This window comes from Sebastes fasciatus, chromosome 6 (genome assembly GCF_043250625.1).
Source record: "Sebastes fasciatus isolate fSebFas1 chromosome 6, fSebFas1.pri, whole genome shotgun sequence".
Lineage (NCBI taxonomy): Eukaryota > Metazoa > Chordata > Actinopteri > Perciformes > Sebastidae > Sebastes > Sebastes fasciatus.
The window spans coordinates 1,279,892-1,301,941 of NC_133800.1; the positions used below are offsets into that span (position 1 = coordinate 1,279,892).

Consider the following 22,050-nt stretch of genomic DNA (forward strand, 5'->3'; position numbering starts at 1 on the left):
ATGTTCCTTCTTGTGCACTTTGCCAGGGGTGGCATTGCTCTGTCTCTGAACAAGCTGTCCCAGTACCTGGGTGAATCCCAGGTCACCCCTCTCTTCCTCTTCTTTGTTCCTGATGCTCTGAACGACCGCCACACTGAGGTGCGGCGCTGCATGCTGGACGCCGCCCTCTCTGCGCTCAACACACACGGAAAGGTACGACTGTACTTTTCACTGCATAATCACACAGCTCTGATATGAGCATTTATGTACCGTTCTGTACCTTACTGTATGTACCTGCTTTATGTAACAGGACAACGTGAGCTCCCTGCTGCCGGTGTTTGAGGAGTTTCTAAAGAACGCCCCTCAGGACGCCAGCTACGACTCTGTCCGTCAGAGTGTGGTTATTCTCATGGGCTCCTTGGCCAAACATCTGGATAAAAATGACCCCAAGGTCAAACCCATCGTGGCCAAGCTCATCACTGCACTCTCTACACCTTCACAGCAGGTAAGCACCTCATCCTGCTTCCCTCCTGTTCAGCATCCCAGAGTTTGAGTTATTATAGTTTATCATTTGACACAGATCCCACCCTGCTGATAGTCAGTTACGCTTCATTATCTCATGTGGTTTGTCACCAGGTCCAGGAGTCTGTGGCCAGCTGTTTGCCTCCTCTCGTCCCTGCCATCAAGGAGGATGCTGCAGGGATTGTGAGGAACCTGCTACAGCTGCTGCTGGAGAGCGACAAGTACGCAGAGAGGAAGGGGGCGGCGTACGGACTGGCTGGCCTGGTCAAAGGTCTCGGGATCCTGGCGCTCAAACAGCAGGACATCATGGCCACGCTGACCGACGCCATCCAGGACAAGAAGAACTTCAGAAGGAGGGAAGGTCAGTGAAGTTTATCCAACCACGTTGATACAGATATTTTCAATGTCCGACTACGTCGTCCTCATTGTATCTACCACACCAGTATCAGAAGCCACCCTCTACTGGCACCATACTTGCCAACCCTCTTGATTTTCCCGGGAGACTCACGTTTTTCATCGCCGTCTCCCGGTTTCCTCCCGACGTCACAATTCTCCCGATTTATGTCTGGACCGCAGACGGCCAGCCCTAGAAACACAAAAGTCTGTCACTGAGTAATGAAGTTACACGATTGGTCTGCCGAGTGTTGGAGCTTCCTTATTGGCCGTTGCTCTTTCAAAATGAAAAGATGGGAACAGTCCTCCAAATTGTCACTCTAGGCGATCTGGTTCTAAAATACACGAGATTCAGCAGTGGCATCGCCTATTCTCACTTAAAATGTTTTCTGAAGTAATTCTATATCATAATATTGGTGGATTGTTTAGACGGAATAACAGATAGTTTGTGAGCAGACCGCCATGTTGTATCCAGGGACCAATCAGGTGCATTCCACAATAGGGTACGTCACCACTTCAACGGCCAGTTGAGTGGAGCAGCGCGTCAGACCTGGTGGAAATGTACCGCTGGATTTAACATTATAGATAAGACCACTGACTATTTGTATACAAATTTAGCCACAAATTCACACACGGACCGAACAGCGAGTCTTGTTCCTTTACGTTATCACAAACTGTTTCCTGTTTCGTTGTGTCTGGAAGGAACTTCAGTGAGTGAGAGAAGGAGAGAAATGGAGAGATTCTCAAGCAATGGCAAAAAAATGAATGAAGGAATAAAGGAAAACTGATGAATATTAGATTATGAGATTCACACAAATTCACGCCAGACGGGTGAATAATTCTGTAGCTATTCTTTACTAAGAATTAAAAGTAAGATAAAAAATATTTAAGATAAAAATGCTGTTGCAGTGAACTTATTATTTTGTTATTTTGAATCTTTAAAAGTCACCAGAATGCAGGAAACAGAGTCGCTGAAACTCAGCTATTTGTGTCTGTCCAGGATCGCTGTTTGCCTTCGAGATGCTGTGCAACATGTTGGGGAAGCTGTTTGAGCCGTATGTGGTCCATGTGCTGCCACACCTCCTGCTCTGCTTTGGAGATGGAAACCAGTATGTGAGAGAGGTGAGCAGGCAGATCATATCCCATCACATCCCATCACATCCCATCATATCATATCCCATCACATCCCATCACATCCCATCATATCCCATCATATCATATCCCATCCCATCACATCCCATCATATCCCATCATATCCCATCATATCCCATCATATCCCATCATATCATATCCCATCACATCCCATCATATCCCATCATATCACATTCCATCATATCCCATCATATCCCATCATATCCCATCATATCCCATCATATCACATCCCATCACATCCCATCATATCCCATCACATCCAAGAGCCTTCTCCTGCATTACTATTTTACTTCCTGCTCAAATACGTCTCTCACTTTTCATACAGTTATCATCTTTAAATGAAATCTGCTGTAAATGATATCAGGTCTTTCTTCACTATCCACATTAAATAGTTCCTGTCATAGATTAGTGTGTGATTAGTGTGTAGGATCCCTGTTTGAAGCTGTTTCTCTTCCACCAGGCTGCAGACGACTGTGCCAAGGCTGTGATGAGGAACCTGAGCGCCCACGGGGTGAAGCTGGTCCTTCCCTCCCTGCTGGTGGCCCTGGAGGAGGAGTCCTGGAGGACTAAAGCAGGTTAGGAGTCCTCCATTTTTGCGATTTTTTTAAAAATTAATTTTTTATGATTTCTAAATAGATGTTTTAATACCAGAATGGATATATTTGCTTTATCTGAGTCTATGTGGAGGTAGAAGGAAGATACCGCTTTTATTGTGGTAGTCTGTGTATCTTGACGTCATATCCGTTCCGTATCCATCAACCAAAACTAACCTCAGAAAGTCTAAAACGTTGGAGGGTCGTCGTGGATACGACCTGCACCCTCCCATGTTAAATCCAGCGTGGTAAACACTACACATCCAGTAAAGGATGGAAACACTTTGGGTTTCACACATTGAAGGAGAAGCAGAGCTAGACAGAGCAGAGCTAAAGCTGCATGCTAACTCTGTCACGGACAGGAAACATTATCGTATCGCCGTAACGTGGCGGTGGAGCCGGCCGTCGCTCTTGTCTCCGTGGTCAAATGGGCCGACGCTACAACTGTAGAGCACCCAGATACTGACATTTTTGTTCTCTGCATTGAAACGGCCCCGATGGAGCTGACCATGGATGGATAAAGAGAACGGAGCTGACGGGAGAGCTAGAGACCACCTTGGAGAAGTTAGAGGAAGTAGACACGTGGGACTACGTCCACTTTTCAAAATAAGATGTTAAAGGTCACCTATTATGCAAAATGCACTTTTCCATGTCTTTTAAACATCAATATCTGTCCCCAGTGTGTCTACAAGTCACCATAGTATCATAAAAGACCATCCTCTCTCTTTTTCTCCTGCTCCGTTTGTCCGGAAATGGGTGTCGAAACAACGCTGCGCAGCTTTTCTTTTCTTCTGACGTCATTTGAGAATTAGCCATATAAGGGTTTCCTGGTCGAACCAGAGCAGAACCTTCAGTAGCTGACCCCGCCCCACAGCGCGTCACTGTCTCTCCTCCTCAACCGAACTTGAGCAAAGTAGCTCCTACAGTTAGTCTGCAAGAACCAGCAGAACAGGCTTCATGTACTCCCATCATCTAAATATAACATGTTCTTTCACAAAGGCTTTATGTAATTACACTGTTTAAACAGATGATATTTATATATTATATATATTTGATGTCATGCATGTAGAAGAGTACAGGTAGTAAATAGTGACTGTAAGTAACACAACACATTTCTGTTTCACAGTCAAACTTTATTTGAGTTGACAGATGACAATATTAATTATTCACAGCATTTGTAATCATCTCACCTGTTAGTTAGTTATGTTAACATGGTACAGGAGAAAGTCTTCAGCTCTGGTAAACTATGGTAAGCTAAGCTCCGGTGGTCTGTAGTCATGGTAACACAGAGACAGCTACTACTGTAAATAATATACCATTACTCTGATCTTCCATACATTTATCTTTTAGCAGAAATAATGAACTGACTACTGTTTCACATCTTTTATTTTCCACCCTGATGGTCGCTGTGTTTACTAACTTCGTTAGCTACATGCTAACGGGTTAGCTACATGCTACCGGGTTAGCTCTGTATCTCCATGTAAACAGAGCCATCTGCTCTCAGCTGTCTGCTCTCAGCTGTCTGCTCTCCTCTGGGATGATTCTGTCGGTCATTTCTCACAGATGGATCTGTAAAGACAGACGTAAAACAGAGTGTGTGTTTACGGTTTACAGAGTTGATGCATGAGGTAAACACTGAGCTAACTAACAGAGATATAAATAGTATTATTTACCTGAGAGAAACCGTCAGGAAAACCTGGAATCTGGACCGCAGATGTTCATCATGTGTCGCCGATTTCTGATCAGATTCCTCCGGTAACGTGCGCTGGGTGAAGTTTCTGGTTTATAAACTTTAAAGTGGTTTATAAACTTTATTCTAGCTGCTATCTCTCCACTCCTCTCTCTCTCTCTCTCTCTCTCTCTCTCTCTCTCTCTCTCTCTCTCTCTCTCTCTCTCTCTCTCTCTCTCTCTCTCTCTCTCTCTCTCTCTCTCTCTCTCTCTCTCTCTCTCTCTCTCGAGAGAGAGAGAGAGAGAGAGAGAGAGAGAGAGAGAGAGAGAGAGAGAGAGAGAGAGAGAGAGAGAGCTTCTCCGGGGGGGAGGGTGACGCTGTTGTTGAGGACGTTTGATTGACAGAAAACGCTGACCAATCAGAGCAGAGTGGGAGGAGACAGGCTGTGAATCAGGGGTTTTCAGACAGAGGCTGAATTAGGCTCTGAGGCAGGCAGACTCAGGCTGCAGTATGAGAAGAATAAAGGTTTTTTTGAACATTGCAGCATGTAAACATGTTCTAGTGCAACATTAAAATACATCTATGAACCTGGAAATGAGCATAATATGAGACCTACAGAGCTACAGACACAGAAATCAGCACTTTTGGAAATGGGCTGAAACAGGTTATAGAGACATGCTGGAATGCATGATCTGATTGTTTTTTTGAAAAAAAAACTTCAGAGACATGGTTTGGAGGTGTCTGAGACCTATAATAACTAGTTTAAATGGAGTATAATATGTGACCTTTAACAAAGGGAACTGTATTTACAAAATACATCTATGGAAATAAGATTGATGGATTATATTCACCAGAAGTATAAAACATTACATGTCCCTTATAAATTAAAAAGAAAATATCACTAATCTGTGAGGGAAATGTCTTTATTCTTTGATTTTTGGTTTGCTGGATAAAAGAATTAATAAATGATTCCTGACAATGATCCTGATATATTTGACTTCAGGACATCTCTGACTACATACATGCTGTCAGTTAGAGATTTTCCAAAGTAAAAGTCCCTAGAAGTGTATGATTCAACTCGTTCCCATCATGGTCTAGTGGTAACAAAGTTAACAAGAATCACAATACATCAAAATATCGAATTGCAATACTTAAAAATAACAACACATGTTGAATCGGGAGATAGGTGAATCGTCCCAGCCCCAGTAAGCACTCTGCTATTACAAAAACTGGCTCTAGAGATGGCCAATCACATTCTCACATCGGCCACCGTAGCAATCCTACATGCATGGCACAAGTGAGAAGTTGTAATCTGCAACCTCCTCACTAGAAACGGACAGATCCTACACACTGGACCATTAATGAAGAATAGTTTTCAGGCTCATCATTATTGTCTAGTTGATAGCCGCTGTAATGATAGTTGTGTATTACTGGTAATGATTATTTAGTTTTCACATCTGTAGACAGTCCGAATCAATTGAGCAGTAGCTTCTTGTGAGTGACCGCCCTCTCTCCTCAAGGCTCGGTGGAGTTGCTGGGTGCCATGGCTTTCTGTGCTCCCAAGCAGCTGTCCTCCTGCCTGCCCAGCATCGTGCCCAAGCTGACCGAGGTGCTGACCGACTCCCACGTGAAGGTGCAGAAGGCCGGCCAGCAGGCCCTCCGCCAGATCGGCTCGGTCATCCGCAACCCTGAAATCCTGGGTGAGTGACTCAGAGTAGGGCTGCTCCATTATGGCAGAAATCACTATCATGATTATTTTGGTCAATATTGAGATCAGGATAATTTAACAGGGTTACCTGTTGACTTTGGAAACATTTTGCTTTTAGAAAGAACATTTTGTACATTTTTAAAGTTAATGCATCAATCTGGTGCACTTTGAGAGTTAAAATGAAGAATCTAGATCTGTGAAGAACGTTGTGCTCTAGTAAACAATCCTAAACACGGCAGAGAGGGCACAGCGAGCTCTAACCCACGGCTTCGGGAAACGGCGAGGTCTGGGCGAGGGGTGCTGTAAAGCCGGAGCCGAGAGCCATTTTCACCCTCTGCCTTTCTGAACCAACCAACCAACCACATAGAGCTGTTTTTTTTTAGAGGGGTCCAGGGGGGGTCTTTAGGGGGAGATAGCAGGTCAACAGTAGATGAAGTGGTGTACATCATCTGAAAGCTGGAACCTGAAGATTAATCAGAGATGCAGCTCAGCGATGTGTGTCAAGTTGTTCTAGTCATTAATCTGTGATAAACATGAATTTGATTTAATTAATTATTTTTTACCACTGGAGAATTGAAAAAATAGAAAAAACCATACTGTGATTTGGGATCAAAACTTGACATTTTGAGATTTCTGCATTTTCAGTGATTGGATGGCGACAACTTGTGTTGTTTAAACTGCTCAGAAACCCCCTTAATGTCTAATACACAAAGAGTAGCATAAAGCCTTTGGTGTCTCCAGAGGGAGCTGAGTGAAGCTGAGTGAGGCTGTGTAAGGCTGTGTGAAGCTGAGTGAAGCTTTGTGAAGCTTTGTGAAGCTGTGTGAAGCTGTGTGAAGCTGTGTGAGGCTGTGTGAGGCTGAGTGAAGCTGAGTGAAGCTGAGTGAAGCTGAGTGAGGCTGAGTGAGGCTGAGTGAGGCTGAGTGAAGCTGTGTGAGGCTGAGTGAAGCTGAGTGAAGTTGAGTGAGGCTGAGTGAAGCTGAGTGAAGCTGAGTCAGCGTCGGTCTGAAGACTACTAAGTCTGAAAATGAGAGTGAGTGGTTGAGTTAGAAAGAAGTAATCTCAGCAGACCTCTGTAGCCACACCTTATCTCTGCTTCAGGCTAGCGACTACTACCAGAACACACCCCAATCTCTGAACGAACTGTCCATGGTCCAGTTGCATTGTGGGTAATGTAGGCGCCTGTTTCATCAAGGAAAAAGAATGCATGGAGAGAAAATGACTGGCTGTGTTTTGAATGCGTTAATCGTAGACGGGTTACAAGCTTTAAAAGGATCATCTGGACAGTGTAAAGGACGGCTTCATGCAGCAGTGATACTCTCTGATTGATTCACCTCATCAGGGGATCAATTAGAATACAAAGCGGTCCAATAGAACAACACAACATCAGTTAGCTGTCGTGTAACAATTCATTTGTTTTTGACGATCAGAAAAATTGAGTAAAAGTAATTTAGTTGGCAGCTCAGTAAAGTATTAGTTTCGACCATGCCAGACATGAATACAGATTATAATAATAATTGTATGAATTCAGAGAACAAGTGGAGTTTAGAGAATGACTTCAGTGAGGTTCTGTAAACTAGTAGAGGAAGTAATAGCAGTGTTGGTGTTATTCCTGTCTCAGCCATCACCCCCATCCTGCTGGACGCCCTCACCGATCCGTCCAGGAGGACTCAGACGTGCCTGCAGACGCTGCTGGACACCAAGTTTGTCCACTTCATCGACGCCCCGTCCCTGGCCCTCATCATGCCCATCGTCCAGAGAGCCTTCCAGGACCGCTCCACTGACACTCGCAAGATGGCTGCTCAGATCATCGGCAACATGTACTCCCTCACTGACCAGAAGGTACACAGCATTACCTGACTTTATTACACTGGACTAAAAACAATAAGATCTTTATTAGTGTGTTCTGAAGACTTGCGTTTGTCTTCTAGGACCTGTCACCCTACCTGCCCAGTGTCATCCCCGGACTGAAGGCCTCTCTGTTGGACCCGGTGCCTGAGGTGAGTTTAGTCATATAAACAGTATAACTACAGTAATATCTGCTCTGAGTGAAGATGAAGCTGTACCTGCTCCTCCTCTTCCTCTCCTCTCCAGGTGCGTACCGTCTCAGCTAAAGCCCTGGGTGCCATGGTGAAGGGGATGGGTGAATCGTGCTTCGATGACCTGCTGCCGTGGTTAATGGAGACGCTGGCCTCTGAGCAGAGCTCTGTAGATCGCTCTGGAGCTGCACAAGGTCTGTTTTTCTTCTGCTCTCTGTCCCGGTGCTGGTTCTGATTGGCTCTGACTGACTCACTGAATGATCTCTGTGTGGTGTCTTCAGGCCTGGCGGAGGTGATGGCCGGACTGGGAGTGGAGAAGCTGGACAAGCTGATGCCAGATGTGGTGCAAACAGCCAGCAAGGTAGACATCGCCTCCCACGTCAGAGACGGCTACATCATGATGTTCATCTACCTGCCGCTCACCTTTGGAGACAAGTTCACTCCCTACGTTGGGCCCATCATCCCCTGTATTCTCAAGGTACTGCTACCACCACAACACTTCCTGTTGGTTTTTTAATCCCATTTCACTGCTCTTACTGGGGTTGACCATTTTCCTATTATCTGACTCTGGGAATATTCTCGCCCTTTTCTCAGGATTTCTCTTTATATGGAGTTTGAATTTTAAAAACAGAACTAAAATGAAATGACATTTTCCAATATTATTATTTTATGTGTTAGATTATGTGGTCATGTTTTATAGTAGAAAGAATTCTTCTGATTGGGTATAGAAGTCTGTTCATTTAAATCTAAAATTACATCTATTTTGCTACACAGTGTAAGTGATCCACTTACATTACAGCAGTTTAAGGTGGGAGCTTCGGGGCTTTAAACCAATATAACATCTTTGTTTTTCTACATTATCATTAGTTAATCATTCAAAGTGACTTTTAATATAAGTTTCATATTCATAAATTTATAATTTATCCAAAACCTTTTTTAATTTTTTACTTTTTGTTTGTTTTACTTATAATTTGCACATTTGTTTTGTTTTTGATGTTAACAGTGCAGCTAAGTTAAATTAAAATAGTGTTTATGTGTAAAAAGCAGTATTAGGTCCCCAAAAGCTAGTGGTTAACATTAGTAACAGGATTTGAGCTGTTGCAGAGTTGTGACTCCTTGTTAACGTACTGTTATCGTCAGCTCACTCAAACGTCAGCTGCCGACTCGTTAACGAGCGTTAACTGTAACGTTAGCTAACTGCTAGCGTTAATATTTGCAAGTTTACCTCACTTACTTGGGAATAATGACCTGTTGCTGCTGCGGCTGTCCTGAGGTCAGAGGCCGGCAGGACGTGCTGTGTGTGTCAGTACTGGACGGATTGGACACTGACCGTGTGTATGCGTGCGTGTGTTTATGTTGTCATGGAGGTTTAAGAATAACGGTGCGCTACACAAAACGTGCGGTCATTTTCTTGAAGCGTTGATGCGGTCAGGAGAAAACGTCCTTGTTTCACTACATTGTCTTCACAACGTACACACACATGCTAGAAACCCTAACCCTCCAGCAGGTCTTCTTCTCTGGATACAGGAAAAGAAAGAATTCAACCTTTGCTCTGTGTTGTCCACCAGGCTCTGGCTGATGAGAATGAATATGTGAGAGACACGGCGCTGCGAGCCGGCCAGCGAATCATCAGCATGTACGCTGAGACGGCCATCGCTCTGCTGCTTCCTGAGCTGGAACAGGGCCTGTTTGATGACCTGTGGAGGATCAGGTCAGACCTGAATACACCCTAACACATCAGTGAATGAATAAATGTCCCTGTCTCATACTGACTAGTTGTACGTTTGTCTGGTTTGCAGGTTCAGCTCTGTGCAGCTGCTTGGAGATCTGTTGTTCCATATCTCTGGAGTGACGGGAAAGATGACCACGGAGACGGCATGTGAGGATGACAACTTTGGAACAGCTGCATCCAATAAAGTATGAACCCATTTCTTTTCTTCCTCTAAAATCCATCGGGTTAATAAACGGAGGTTATCTTCCTGTTATATGCTATCACAGTAGTGTGGTCTGTTTTTATACACTGATGTGTCAAGATCTGCTGACCTTTGACCTTTTCTCTCCCAGGCTATCATTGGAGCTCTTGGTGCAGAGCGGCGTAATCGCGTCCTGTCTGGCCTCTATATGGGCCGTTCAGACACTCAGCTGGTGGTCCGACAGGCTTCCCTCCACGTGTGGAAGATCGTGGTGTCTAACACCCCCAGAACTCTCCGAGAGATCCTCCCCACCCTCTTCACTCTGCTGCTGGGCTTCCTGGCCTCCACCTGCCCTGACAAGAGAACGGTATCACTGCTCTGTTCACTTTTCATGTTCCCTGCAGTGTTTCTACCTCCACAGAGCCGTTAACTGACGCCGTGTGTCGCCGTGGTTTCAGATCGCTGCTCGGACGCTGGGTGATCTGGTGAGGAAACTGGGAGAGAAGATCCTCCCTGAGATCATTCCCATCCTGGAGAAGGGCCTGCGATCAGACAAGAGTGACGAGAGGCAGGGAGTCTGCATCGGCCTCAGTGAGATCATGAAGTCCACCAGCAAAGACGCAGTGAGTCACACAGACGATGTAACACACAATGAATTAAGGGTATAGTTGACCACAGCAGGAGAGACGCCACCAACACTGTTATTTTATCCCCAGAGCTGCTCCACAATCCTAAAACATGGAGTTCTATAGACTTTCTGTTAAAGAAGCAGGTTAGTTTAGACCAGGGTTTTATGTCCCCTCTAAGCAAAATGAATCTAAACTGTTTTCACTTCATTTTGACTAGTTTTTCAATATTCACAACCCAATACACTTTCGATTTTTTTAAATATAAAATGGCATGTCGTGTATATTACAAGGTCTCTAAAGTGAAGCGTAGCATTAGGCTAACGTGTTGATCCTTCTGCATCAGTCTTGTAGATTTAATATCACAAGTCTTTGCTGCATTTACAGTCAAATTATTGGATGTCAAGGTGTAAATTTAAAGGTAGGGTCGATAATGTTGAGAAACCAGAAAGAGTTCACTAGATTTAAACCTAAAAACCAGCCCAGTGTTACCAACTCTTCTCCACTGAAAGCAGCAGCACGAGCTCCAAAAGTCCCTAAATCTAGAGAGGAAGACACCAAGTCATCAACACTGACAGTCCGTCCCTTCAGGTCTCCCTCCAAAGACACTCCCCCAACATTATCATTAGGTACAAGGACAGGTAGGTAGACAGGTAGATAGACAGCTAGGTAGGCAGGTAGACAGGTAGGTAGACAGGTAGGTAGACAGGTAGGTAGACAGGTAGGTAGACAGGTAGGTAGACAGGTAGGTAGACAGGTAGGTAGACAGGTAGGTAGAAAGGTAGATAGAAAGGTAGATAGACAGGTAGGTAGACAGGTAGGTAGACAGTTGGTAGGTAGGTAGGTAGGTAGACAGTTGGTAGGTAGACAGTTGGTAGGTAGGTAGAGATTTGGTAGACAGGTAGGTAGGTAGGTAGGTAGACGGGTAGGGAGGTAGGTAGGTAGGTAGACAGATAGACAGGTAGGTAGGTAGACAGGTAGGTAGGTCGGTAGGTAGGTAGACGGGTAGGTAGGTAGGTAGACGGGTAGGTTGGTAGGTAGGTAGACGGGTAGGTAGGTAGACGGGTAGGTAGGTAGACAGGTAGGTAGGAAGGTAGGTAGACAGGTAGGTAGGTAGACAGGCAGGTAGACATGTAGGTAAACAGGTAGGTAGACAGGCAGATCGACTGGCAGATAGACTGGCAGATAGACAGGCAGGTAGACAGGTAGGTAGACAGGTAGGTAGAAAGGTAGGTAGACAGTCCGTCCCTTCAACGTAAAGCCACAATGTAAACAACCAACATGGCTGCTGTTAGTACTCACAGCTGTCAAGATAGCAGCTGGTGGAAGACTCTGACACAAGGAGTGCAAGCAGGTAGACATGTAGGTAAACAGGTAGGTAAACAGGTAGGTAAACAGGTAGGTAGACAGGCAGGTAGACTGGCAGATAGACAGGCAGGTAGACAGTTAGGTAGACAGGCAGGTAGACAGGTAGGTAGACAGGTAGGTAGACAGGTAAGTAGACAGGTAAGTAGACAGGTAGGTAGACAGGCAGGTAGACAGGCAGGTAGATAGTTAGGTAGACAGACAGGTAGTCTGTCCAATCATTACATTAAGGCTGAATGAATGGATTGGACGGTTTATTAGAGTCCTGACAGCCACAGATACCAGATTTTTTATCTTCTTTTTGTCAGAACATTTGATTTATTGATCGCTGTCGGGATGAAATGAGAATTTCAACTAATATAACAAAAATGTTTCTAAAATCTTTATCAATCGTAGTTTTAAGTAAAAATGTCTTTAACTTTTAGTCAGATAATGATAGTCAGAAATGAGCAGTCTGAGGATCCCGGTTTCCTGAGTCCGTCTCTACTGTCACTATCCAATAAAGGAAAAATGCCAAAACATAATCTTTTAACAAAAGAAAATGAGTAGCCTTTTTTACCTTTTTTCAGTCGTTATATCGGCATAAAAGTGAATTGCCATTCAGTTTGAATCTAAATTAAACTAAAAAGTAATATAGAAACTTAGAGGTGTGTATATCCTTCTGACAACCAGGTTCATTTATTTATTCATTTTTTTTTTTTGAGAACTTAGTTAAAGACTGTGAGACTTTGAACAGCCATGAAGCATCATTATGATCCTGATGGTCTGATGGTCTGATGGTCTGCAGGTGCTGGTCTTCTCTGAGTCCCTGGTCCCCACAGTGAGGAAGGCTCTCTGTGACCCTCTGGAGGAGGTCCGTGAGGCTGCAGCTAAAACCTTTGAGCAGCTTCATGCAACCATCGGTCACCAGGCGCTGGACGACATCCTGCCCACGCTGCTCAAACAGCTGGTGAGGAGCCGGGATGCAAACATAACACAAACGGCGTTCACACTCTCCAGCTTCTAACACATTGAACGTCTTTTCTCAGGATGACGAGGAGACAGCAGACTTTGCTCTGGATGGCCTGAAGCAAGTGATGGCGGTGAAGAGTCGCTCTGTGCTGCCTTACTTGGTTCCAAAGGTAACGTGTCCTGCCATGCTTTCCCGTTTTATTGTTGTGTGTGGCTGTATGAGACTAAAGCCGGTGTCCTCTCTGGTCGTACCAGCTGACTGCTCCTCCTGTCAACACCCGGGTGCTGGCCTTCCTCTCCGCCGTGGCTGGAGACGCTCTTACGCGCCACCTTGGGGTCATCCTGCCCGCCCTACTTTCCTCCCTCAAAGGAAAGCTGGGAACAGAAGATGAAGCTCAGGTAACGCTGGCGTTCACCAGCTCTGACATCACCTACTGCTGATGTGTCTGAGCCTTTAACCCTCCGTGTTATCTCTGCTTCAGGAGCTGTGCAGCTGTCAGACCGTGATCCTCTCGGTGGAAGACGAAGTGGGCCAGCGGATCATCATCGACGACCTGCTGGAGGCCACGCGAGGCGCCGACCCCGGCCTCAGACAGGCTGCCATCACCATCCTCAACGCCTACTTTGCCCGTACCCGCCTGGACTACAGCGCCCATACTCGCTCTCTGCTGTCAGGCCTCATCCGCCTCCTCAATGACTCCAACCCAGACGTCCTGTCTCAGAGCTGGGACACCATCAACTCCATCACCAAGGTGTGCTGACAGGGCAACATCTGTACAATATCTGAGCATTAGTGTAAAGACAACTTGACCCCATAGCTCCTGCATCCATTTACACACTATGGTGGAGCAGATTCTCTGTTAATCAGCAGGTTCATGTGTTTCCTTGTATAGAAACTGGACGCCAGCAGCCAGCTGGCTATGATTGATGACCTGCACAGAGACATCCGATCAGCAGCTGCAGACGTTAAGGGTCAACACCTGCCTGGGTTCTGTCTTCCCAAGAAGGTAAGACGGCTCCTCTGACTCAGTGAACACTGCTGATGGTCGGGTCCTGGCTCTGGTAGCTTTTACAGAACCCTTCTGTCCTCCTGAGCTCCTGGGTTGTAAAATGACTATAAGTTCATGACAGGAGTCCACTTCCCTTAAAGGGACTATTTGTAAGAATCAGAATTGCTTGTTAACAGCGACACCTGTGGCCGTTAAGTCAACGTCGGGCTCGCGTTTGCTCGCTCTAAATATACATGAACGAACATCACTCAAAACAGTGAGGCGACACATGTCAGCTAAAAGCACAATATCACTCTATATTTCAGCTGCTTGGCAGTAATGTTAGCTGACCAGACGAAGGTCTCTCCATGAATCAATGCTGATCCTAGTGTTGGCTTTTCCTGCTTCAGCCCCGGAGGCTGAAGCAGCGGGGCTGAAACAGCGGGGCTGAAGCAGGAAGAGAAACGTTATTGTCTCCTTACCGCAGCCGCAGGGAGACACCGGCACCCGGTCGGAGGCGATAACTTTTCTCTCTGCGGAGCTCCGTCACTTCACAAGACACGGGAAACCTCTGTGCAGAAATAACTGCTGCAGCTCCTCCAGACCAACAAACGTCCACTGAACATTCACTAGATATTCTCAGAGCTAAACTAACTCTTCTGTAGTGTGGAGTGTGCGCACATGAACGTGAGGTGGAGCGAGAACGTGCGCGTTGTGTGAGTGAAGGCAAGCAGGCAGAGGAGCAGTCTGAACAGTGTAGCCACACGCGAGCGCGCATATGCGAGCACGCATGGGACACCGACCCGGTAGATTTATACGTGTAAAAAGTTACAAACAGTCCCTTTAATGTGACTGTGATCGTGTCCACACTTTAAGAAACCATTGTTCACCACTGACCAATCACACAGAAGCTTTTCCATTTGTCGTTATAATAATGCAAACACCGATATGACAGTTTCATCACTAGAACTAATCAGATCTCAGGAGCCATAGTTTAGCCTAGTTAATAACACATTAACCAACAATATTTGATTATTGATTGATCGTTTCAGCAGAAAGGTTCTGGTTCCAGCCTCACCGATGTGAGTGAGGATCTGCTGCTGCTCTCTGGTTTATATCAGTGTACATCTTCTATCTTTGGGTTTTTAACTGTTGATTTGAAGATGTCCTCTGGGACTTTGGGAAATCATAATGGGCCTTTTTCACAATGTTCTCACATGTTATAGACTTATGAATTAACCCCTTCCCATTCCGAACCCTTTTTTCTTGGGGGGTCCAGGGGGTGGGGCTCCAGGGGGTCTTTAGGGGGAGATGGCAGGTCAATAGTAGATGTCACATAGAAGTGGTGTACATCATCTGAAAGCTGGAACCTGAAGATTAATCTGAGATGCAGCTCAGCACTGTGTGTCAAGTTGTTCTAGTCATAAATCAGAAATAGGCATGATAATGACAACATTAATTGATCAATTATTTTAAATAAATTGGGAACATGTATAAGAGTTTAGAACATTAGTATATGATGTCCATCCCCATGCTCTATTATGTCTCATAAGTTGTTGCAGCAATCTCTGGGTTGATACTATTTGTTACACAGATTTGGTGCTAAATATAACCATTTTTTACCACTGGAGAATTGATTAAAAATTATCAATAATCCCTCCAAAATACCACATTAAGTCACCAAGACCTTGAGGAACACCATAGAAAAAGCCATGCTGTGATTTGGTATCAAAAGACTTTTCGACATTTGGAGATTTCTGCATTTTTCGGCAATTGGATGGCGAGCACTTGTGTTGTGTAAACTGCATCCATCCTCTGAATGCTCTAGGTCTCTAGTTTGATCCATCCATCCTCTGAATGCTCTAGGTCTCTAGTTTGATCCATCCATCCTCTGAATGCTCTAGGTCTCTAGTCTGATCCATCCATCCTCTGAATGCTCTAGGTCTCTAGTTTGATCCATCCATCCTCTGAATGCTCTAGGTCTCTAGTTTGATCCATCCATCCTCTGAATGCTCTAGGTCTCTAGTCTGATCCATCCATCCTCTGAATGCTCTAGGTCTCTAGTCTGATCCATCCATCCATCCCGGATCTCCTACAAAATCCTGACCCTCACCTACAAAGCCCTCCACCAACTTGCACCCCACTATCTCTCTGAACTCCTATCCCCCTACCAACCTCAACGGTCCCTCAGATCCACCTCAGCTGGTTTACTCTCCACCCCCAAGTCCAAACTCCGCAGCTTTGGGGACAGAGCATTCTCCAGGGCAGCTCCCAAGCTCTGGAACTCACTCCCCAATCTCATCAGAGACTCCGATTCCCTCACCATATTCCAGTCCCGCCTCAAAACACATCTTTTCTCATCTGCTTACCCATCATCACAAATGAATACAGTTTGGCTCATTAGATCCACCAGAGTCTCAGCTTTACAGTGATACCCAGTTTATGGAATTCAAAAATGTTTAGGGACCCCAGTGTGCAGAAATATTCAGATACACCATTTTAGGATAGGAGACAATAACACATTTATACTGCATGTGATTATCATAAAGTGGGCATGTCTGTAAAGGGGAGACTCGTGGGTACCCATAGAACCCATTTTTACATTCACATATCTGGAGGTCAGAGGTCAAGGGACCCTTTTGAAAATGACCATGACAGTTTATCCTCGCCAAAATTTAGTGTAACTTTGTAGCGTTTTTTAGCAAATCTTCCAAAAAAGCTAGTCTGACATGGTTGGTACCGATGGATTCATCAGGTTTTATAGTTTCACGGGCCGTCAGGGTTTTAAGGGGTTATTGAGTAGTTAATCACAAAACATGAATTGACAGATTAATCTGTAATAAAACAAATAGTTAGTTTTATTTCATGTTATTTTCTGTGTGTGTATCTTTGTGTCTCTGCAGGGTGTGACCTGCATCCTACCTGTCCTGAGAGAAGGTGTCCTCACTGGCAGCCCTGAGCAGAAAGAAGAGGCGGCTAAAGCGTTAGGAGGGGTCATCAAACTGACCTCTCCTGAGGCTCTGCGGCCCTCCGTCGTCAACATCACCGGACCGCTCATTCGTATCCTGGGAGACCGCTTTGCCTGGACGGTGAAGACGGCTCTGCTGGAGACGCTCACCCTGCTGCTGGCAAAGGTCTGTACCTGCATCTCACCACAGGATCATTTGTCCACCCACAGAGGATCAGATTATCAGTTAAGGTGTCTGGCTCTAATAACCTCTGGACTGTGCTCCCCCTCCAGGTGGGCATCGCCCTGAAGCCCTTCCTGCCTCAGCTGCAGACCACCTTCCTGAAGGCCCTGCAGGACTCCAGCCGTGCCGTGAGGCTGAGGGCTGCTGAGGCTCTGGGCCAGCTGGTCTCCATCCACACCAAAGTGGACCCCCTCTTCACTGAGCAACTCTCTGCCATCCGCAACGCCGAGGACTCAGGAGTCAGGTGAGATCTCAGACAGAGGACTAAAGCTTGGTTTATGCTCGCCGTAGTGAAGCTGGCGCGAGGTGCGCTAGGCTGTACAGACATCTCGACAACTGTTCATTGAGAGACCACAGGGACAGTCACATGACCACAGGGACAGTCACATGTCATTAAATACTTGGAGAGAAATAGGCAACACACTGGAGAAAGAAGAGGTTTTCTGCTGCAGGCTGTGAAAGAATCTGAGATATGTTGTCTGATGTCTGAGAGACAGGAAGTCGTTTAGACTTGGAGGTCAGCGACAGTAATAATTACAGTACACAGATGTAATGATTGGTGGTACATACGTCAGTGTTTAGTGTTTACTACTGTTGCCAGGCAACCTACTTTCCTTTCCGGTACCACTCGTTGACTTCTTGCTTGTCCAAAGAATATTTAGTTTCTACGCCTCCTGGCGTTTCGGAGCACACTGCAACGAACAACACGCTGAGCATAAACGCCTCTGTGCATGCTTGTAGTGCGCGCACCATCTACGGAGGCCCACGCCACCTACAGAGGCCCACGCCACCTATGGAGGCTCGAGTCACGGTGTCTCGCCCGAGTATAAACAAAGCTTAATACTGAGATCTTCAGTCAGAGTTTAGAGACTTAAATCAGGTCTCCCTGTCAGCTATAGCTCTAATCAGAGTGATTATAGAAACGGCGTGATTGTGACAACACATATTAAATCACATGGAATCAAGTTTTGATTTTGTGTTTGGGATGATTGTTGTTGTTAATTTAGTACTGAATTGTAATTTGTATAACTAAACTATACTTAAAGTCAGCCGGAGCTACTAGCAGCTAGGGGCGTGGTTAAAGTGTGTGAGACGACACGGAGAGGCGACTTCTAAACAACAATGGCGGCTCCTGAAGAGGTTGGCGTAGCTGCTGAAGTAGCATCAGCTCTATCAGAACTAGAAAGTATTTCTTCATTGAAAGAAGAGCAAAGAACGGCACTGAAGGCTTTTCTAGATGGAAGAAATGTTTTCACTCTTCTCCTGTCTGGCTTCGGAAAGAGTTTGATTGACAGATGGTTCATCCAACCACCTGCCAAGTATTTTTTGAAAGTGCCTGCCGTTTTCCAAACAGTTTCTAATGACGTCTTCTCAGGTGGTTCTATGGCACAAACAACCTGACACGTCAGGGTAGGATTTAGTGGCATCTAGCAGTGAGGGTGCAGATTGCAATCAGCTGAATAACCTTCCACTCACTCTTATTCTTTAGGAGACATGATAAAGCAAGTGTGAATACAGCGGGCGAGCGAATATGCCTAAAAAGGGGAAGAAAAAACCCGCACAAAGTAAGGAACCCGACGAAGAAGAAGACGGTCAATTGTCACGAGTTAGTAGCATTAGCAACATGGAGGAAGACACGCCGGACACTGACATGGGGCCGAGTTACGATGCTAGCCTGGGCTTAATCTGGAAAGACTTACGAGAATTCAGGAATGACTCGACCTGATAAAACTACCAAAGGTGACAGATGAACAAAATGAGTGTCTAATTAGTGAAATTAAGGATGAAGAAATTAAAGAGACAATATCAAATTAAAAACCCAATAAAGCACCAGGACCGGATGGTTTTCCTTCTGAGTGGTACAAGGAAATGAGAGATCTGCTGACCCCCATAATGAAGAACACGTTTAACCATGTACTCAGGACTGGCATGACTCCTCCTTCTTGGAGACGAGCTGTGATTCCTCTGATACCAGAAGAGGGTAAAGATAAACTTGAATGTGGAAGTTATTGGCCGATAGTGTACTGAATCAAGATTATAAGATCTTTACCTACATTTTGGCAAAGAGGTTAGGAAAAATCCTCCCCAAATAATAAGTTTAGATCAGACGGGTTTCATTCAGCAAAGGCACTCGAGATAACATTCGCCGAACATTACATGTGATTGATCATATTGTTGAAAACAAACTCGAGGCAGTGTTACTGAGCCTTGATGCCGAAAAGGAGTTTGATCGAGTTAATTGGGAGTTTTTATATAGAGTATTGGGGCAATTTGGATTTCATCAGACCTTTTATTAAAACTATTCAAGCATTATATAATAGCCCAAAGGCAAGAATAAAATGAAATGGAGTCGTATCAAACTTATTCGGCCTGGAAAGAGGGACAAGACAGGGCTGTCCAATAAGTCCATTATTGTTTGCTTTGTTTATTGAAACGTTAAGTCAGGGGATCACTCGGGATAAAAATATTACAGGTATAAAATTGTTAGACCAAGATCATAAAATCTCTTTATTCGCGGACGATGTTTTAATTAGCTTGTCGAACCCAGAGAGCTCAATTTTGAAATTAATGTCATTTTTGGATGTTTTTAGTTCCATTTCAGGTTATAAATTGAATATTTTAAAGACCCACATTTTAAGTTTCAATTACAAGCCTAGTCAGACCATAAGTTGTAATTTTCATCTAAACTGGGATTTGGATCATATTAGATATCTAGGAGTAAACATCCCAAAAGACCCAACAAAATTGGATGTCTTAAATTTAAATCTGTTAAATCAGAAAATAAAAGAAGAAATAAATAGATGGAATCTAATTCCAATATTAAGTTTTGAGTCACGAATTGAGTCAGTAAAAATTAATATCTTGCCTAGGGTACTATATTTGTTTCAGACTCTTCCAATTGAAATAACTGATAAACAATTCAACGAATGGGATAAATTGATATCACGTTATACTGTATTTGGCAAGGGAAAAAAACAAGGATAAGATTTCACACTTCAATTGGTTAAGAATAAGGGAGGATTTGCACTCCCCTGCCTAAAAAATGATTATATATCGGGCCAATTGAGGACTTTGTATTGTTGGTGTAATTCTGATTACCAAGCGAGATGGAAAAACATTGAAGGGAATATATCTAGGACAGTCCCAATTCAGGCACGGTTAGGGGACAAAAGACTTATTAAAAATGTAATTGAAACAGGTAATAGATGGATTAATTTATCTTTGAAATGATGGTTAAATATCATCACTAAGAGTGGCTTACTTGAAGAGATAATGATTCTGAAATGGTGACCCCATGACCTTGATTCCACCCCAAATAAATTGGATGCAAGCTATAAGGGTTGGGCTAACCGAGGCCTCTCCTCATACTGTACCTTTTTCAACCAGGGGACATTGACTGATTTCCAGACATTGAAAAGACTATATGTGTTAAATGAGAGCGACTTTTTTAGATTTCTTCAGGTACGCCATCTCACAAACAGTTCTATGTTTGAGAGTCCCAATGCATTCGAAAACAACCTATTGGAACGTTTTTATAAGTGCCTATAAAACAGATTCGGGGCTTAAAGTAATTTCAAGAATATATAGAGGACTTCAGGAGGCTGAAATAGTCAGTACCACTTACATAAAACAAAAATGGAAACACTAAACTAATAGCTGCATTCCAAAAGAAGTTTGGTTACAATATTGTGAATTTCATGGAAGATATGGAGCTCAACCTTGTGGAGAGCGTTTGGCTGGAAGACTGTTAGTAGATTTTTTATTACACCTGCTCAGAAGTCTCATCATTCAGGCTCTTCCAGCTGCTGGAGGAACTGTGGCTCCCAGGTAGCTAACCACCATCACCTGTTTTGGGCCTGTCCAAAAGTAAATTCCTTTTGGCGTAAGATTTACGCAGAATTAGTTACTATATTTGGTACAAACATAGTTTTTAAGTGGGACGAACTCCTGTTTGGTCTTCTGCTTTCAACTTCTACAAATATTAAAACAAAATACTTGTCTGGAATATTGAGTGTAGCTGCTAGAAAAGCAATTACTAAGAAATGACTTAAACCAGATACCCCATCATTAGAGAACTGGTATGATGTTATTTCATGAAATAGTTGTAATGGAAAGAATTACTTTCTCAATGAGGCTTCAAGAAACTCAATTTGAGGAAATTTGGAAGGAGTGGAAAAAGTATATTTCCCCAAAACGCCCTTCTTTTGTTAATTTTTCTTTTTTTCTAAATGTAATTATTATTTATTATTATTTATTTTATCTAATTTCACATAAAAATCACCCCATGTTCTATCTGTGTGTTCTATCATTTCATCGTAAAAAGTGGGAAAGTTGGTTCATTTCATATTTGTATCTAATTAAATATGTTTATGTAAATGTCTGAGTAAAACCAAATAAAGGGAAAACAAAATGAAAAAAACGTGCATGCGTGTGTGCGTCCGTGCATGTTTGTTATCAGGTCTGGAATATCTCTATTGGTATGTGGTTTTCAGCCAGGCTCTAAGAAGTAGTGGTGATCATAAAGGAAGTGGATGTAATCAGATCAGTCTCTGGAGGGTTCATGTTGTTGTATTAATAAAAGCTCCTTTTTACCCCTCCCACAGGGAGACGATGCTCCAAGCCTTAAGGTTCGTCATCCAGGGGGCCGGGTCAAAGGTGGACCCAACCATCCGCAAGAACATCACCACCACATTACTGGGCATGCTGGGACACGATGAGGTATGACAGAGGAGCGGATGCCTTGCAGCAGCATCTGTGGCAACACGCCTCCACCCCAGGGTCCCGTAGAACTGTAGCTGCTGAATACATTAAATAACTACCAGTGAGATAAAGTATAAACGTATATGAACACTGAGACAGAGAGTAGTTCAGTGTGCTGTAGTTTCACAGCAGAATAATGTATATGAACACTGAGACAGAGAGTTCTGCAGTGTACTGTAGTTTCCTCTCTGATCACAGCAG

The 22,050-nt window shown here is 44.2% G+C and overlaps 1 protein-coding gene across 1 annotated transcript in view; it reads left to right on the forward strand.

Annotated features, from left to right (window-relative positions):
* Positions 1–22,050, forward strand: part of gcn1 (GCN1 activator of EIF2AK4) — a 50,957-nt gene that overhangs the window by 22,093 nt on the left and 6,814 nt on the right. The window contains exons 31-52 of the mRNA XM_074637061.1: positions 27–192; positions 290–484; positions 616–862; positions 1,895–2,016; positions 2,507–2,621; positions 5,829–6,008; positions 7,636–7,856; positions 7,946–8,014; positions 8,109–8,247; positions 8,335–8,531; positions 9,622–9,764; positions 9,853–9,970; positions 10,118–10,333; positions 10,425–10,589; positions 12,745–12,906; positions 12,986–13,078; positions 13,164–13,307; positions 13,391–13,660; positions 13,802–13,915; positions 16,801–17,031; positions 17,139–17,332; positions 21,693–21,807. Coding sequence (XP_074493162.1) covers positions 27–192; positions 290–484; positions 616–862; positions 1,895–2,016; positions 2,507–2,621; positions 5,829–6,008; positions 7,636–7,856; positions 7,946–8,014; positions 8,109–8,247; positions 8,335–8,531; positions 9,622–9,764; positions 9,853–9,970; positions 10,118–10,333; positions 10,425–10,589; positions 12,745–12,906; positions 12,986–13,078; positions 13,164–13,307; positions 13,391–13,660; positions 13,802–13,915; positions 16,801–17,031; positions 17,139–17,332; positions 21,693–21,807 — 3,616 coding nt within the window. The remainder of the gene's footprint in view (positions 1–26; positions 193–289; positions 485–615; positions 863–1,894; positions 2,017–2,506; positions 2,622–5,828; positions 6,009–7,635; positions 7,857–7,945; positions 8,015–8,108; positions 8,248–8,334; positions 8,532–9,621; positions 9,765–9,852; positions 9,971–10,117; positions 10,334–10,424; positions 10,590–12,744; positions 12,907–12,985; positions 13,079–13,163; positions 13,308–13,390; positions 13,661–13,801; positions 13,916–16,800; positions 17,032–17,138; positions 17,333–21,692; positions 21,808–22,050) is intronic.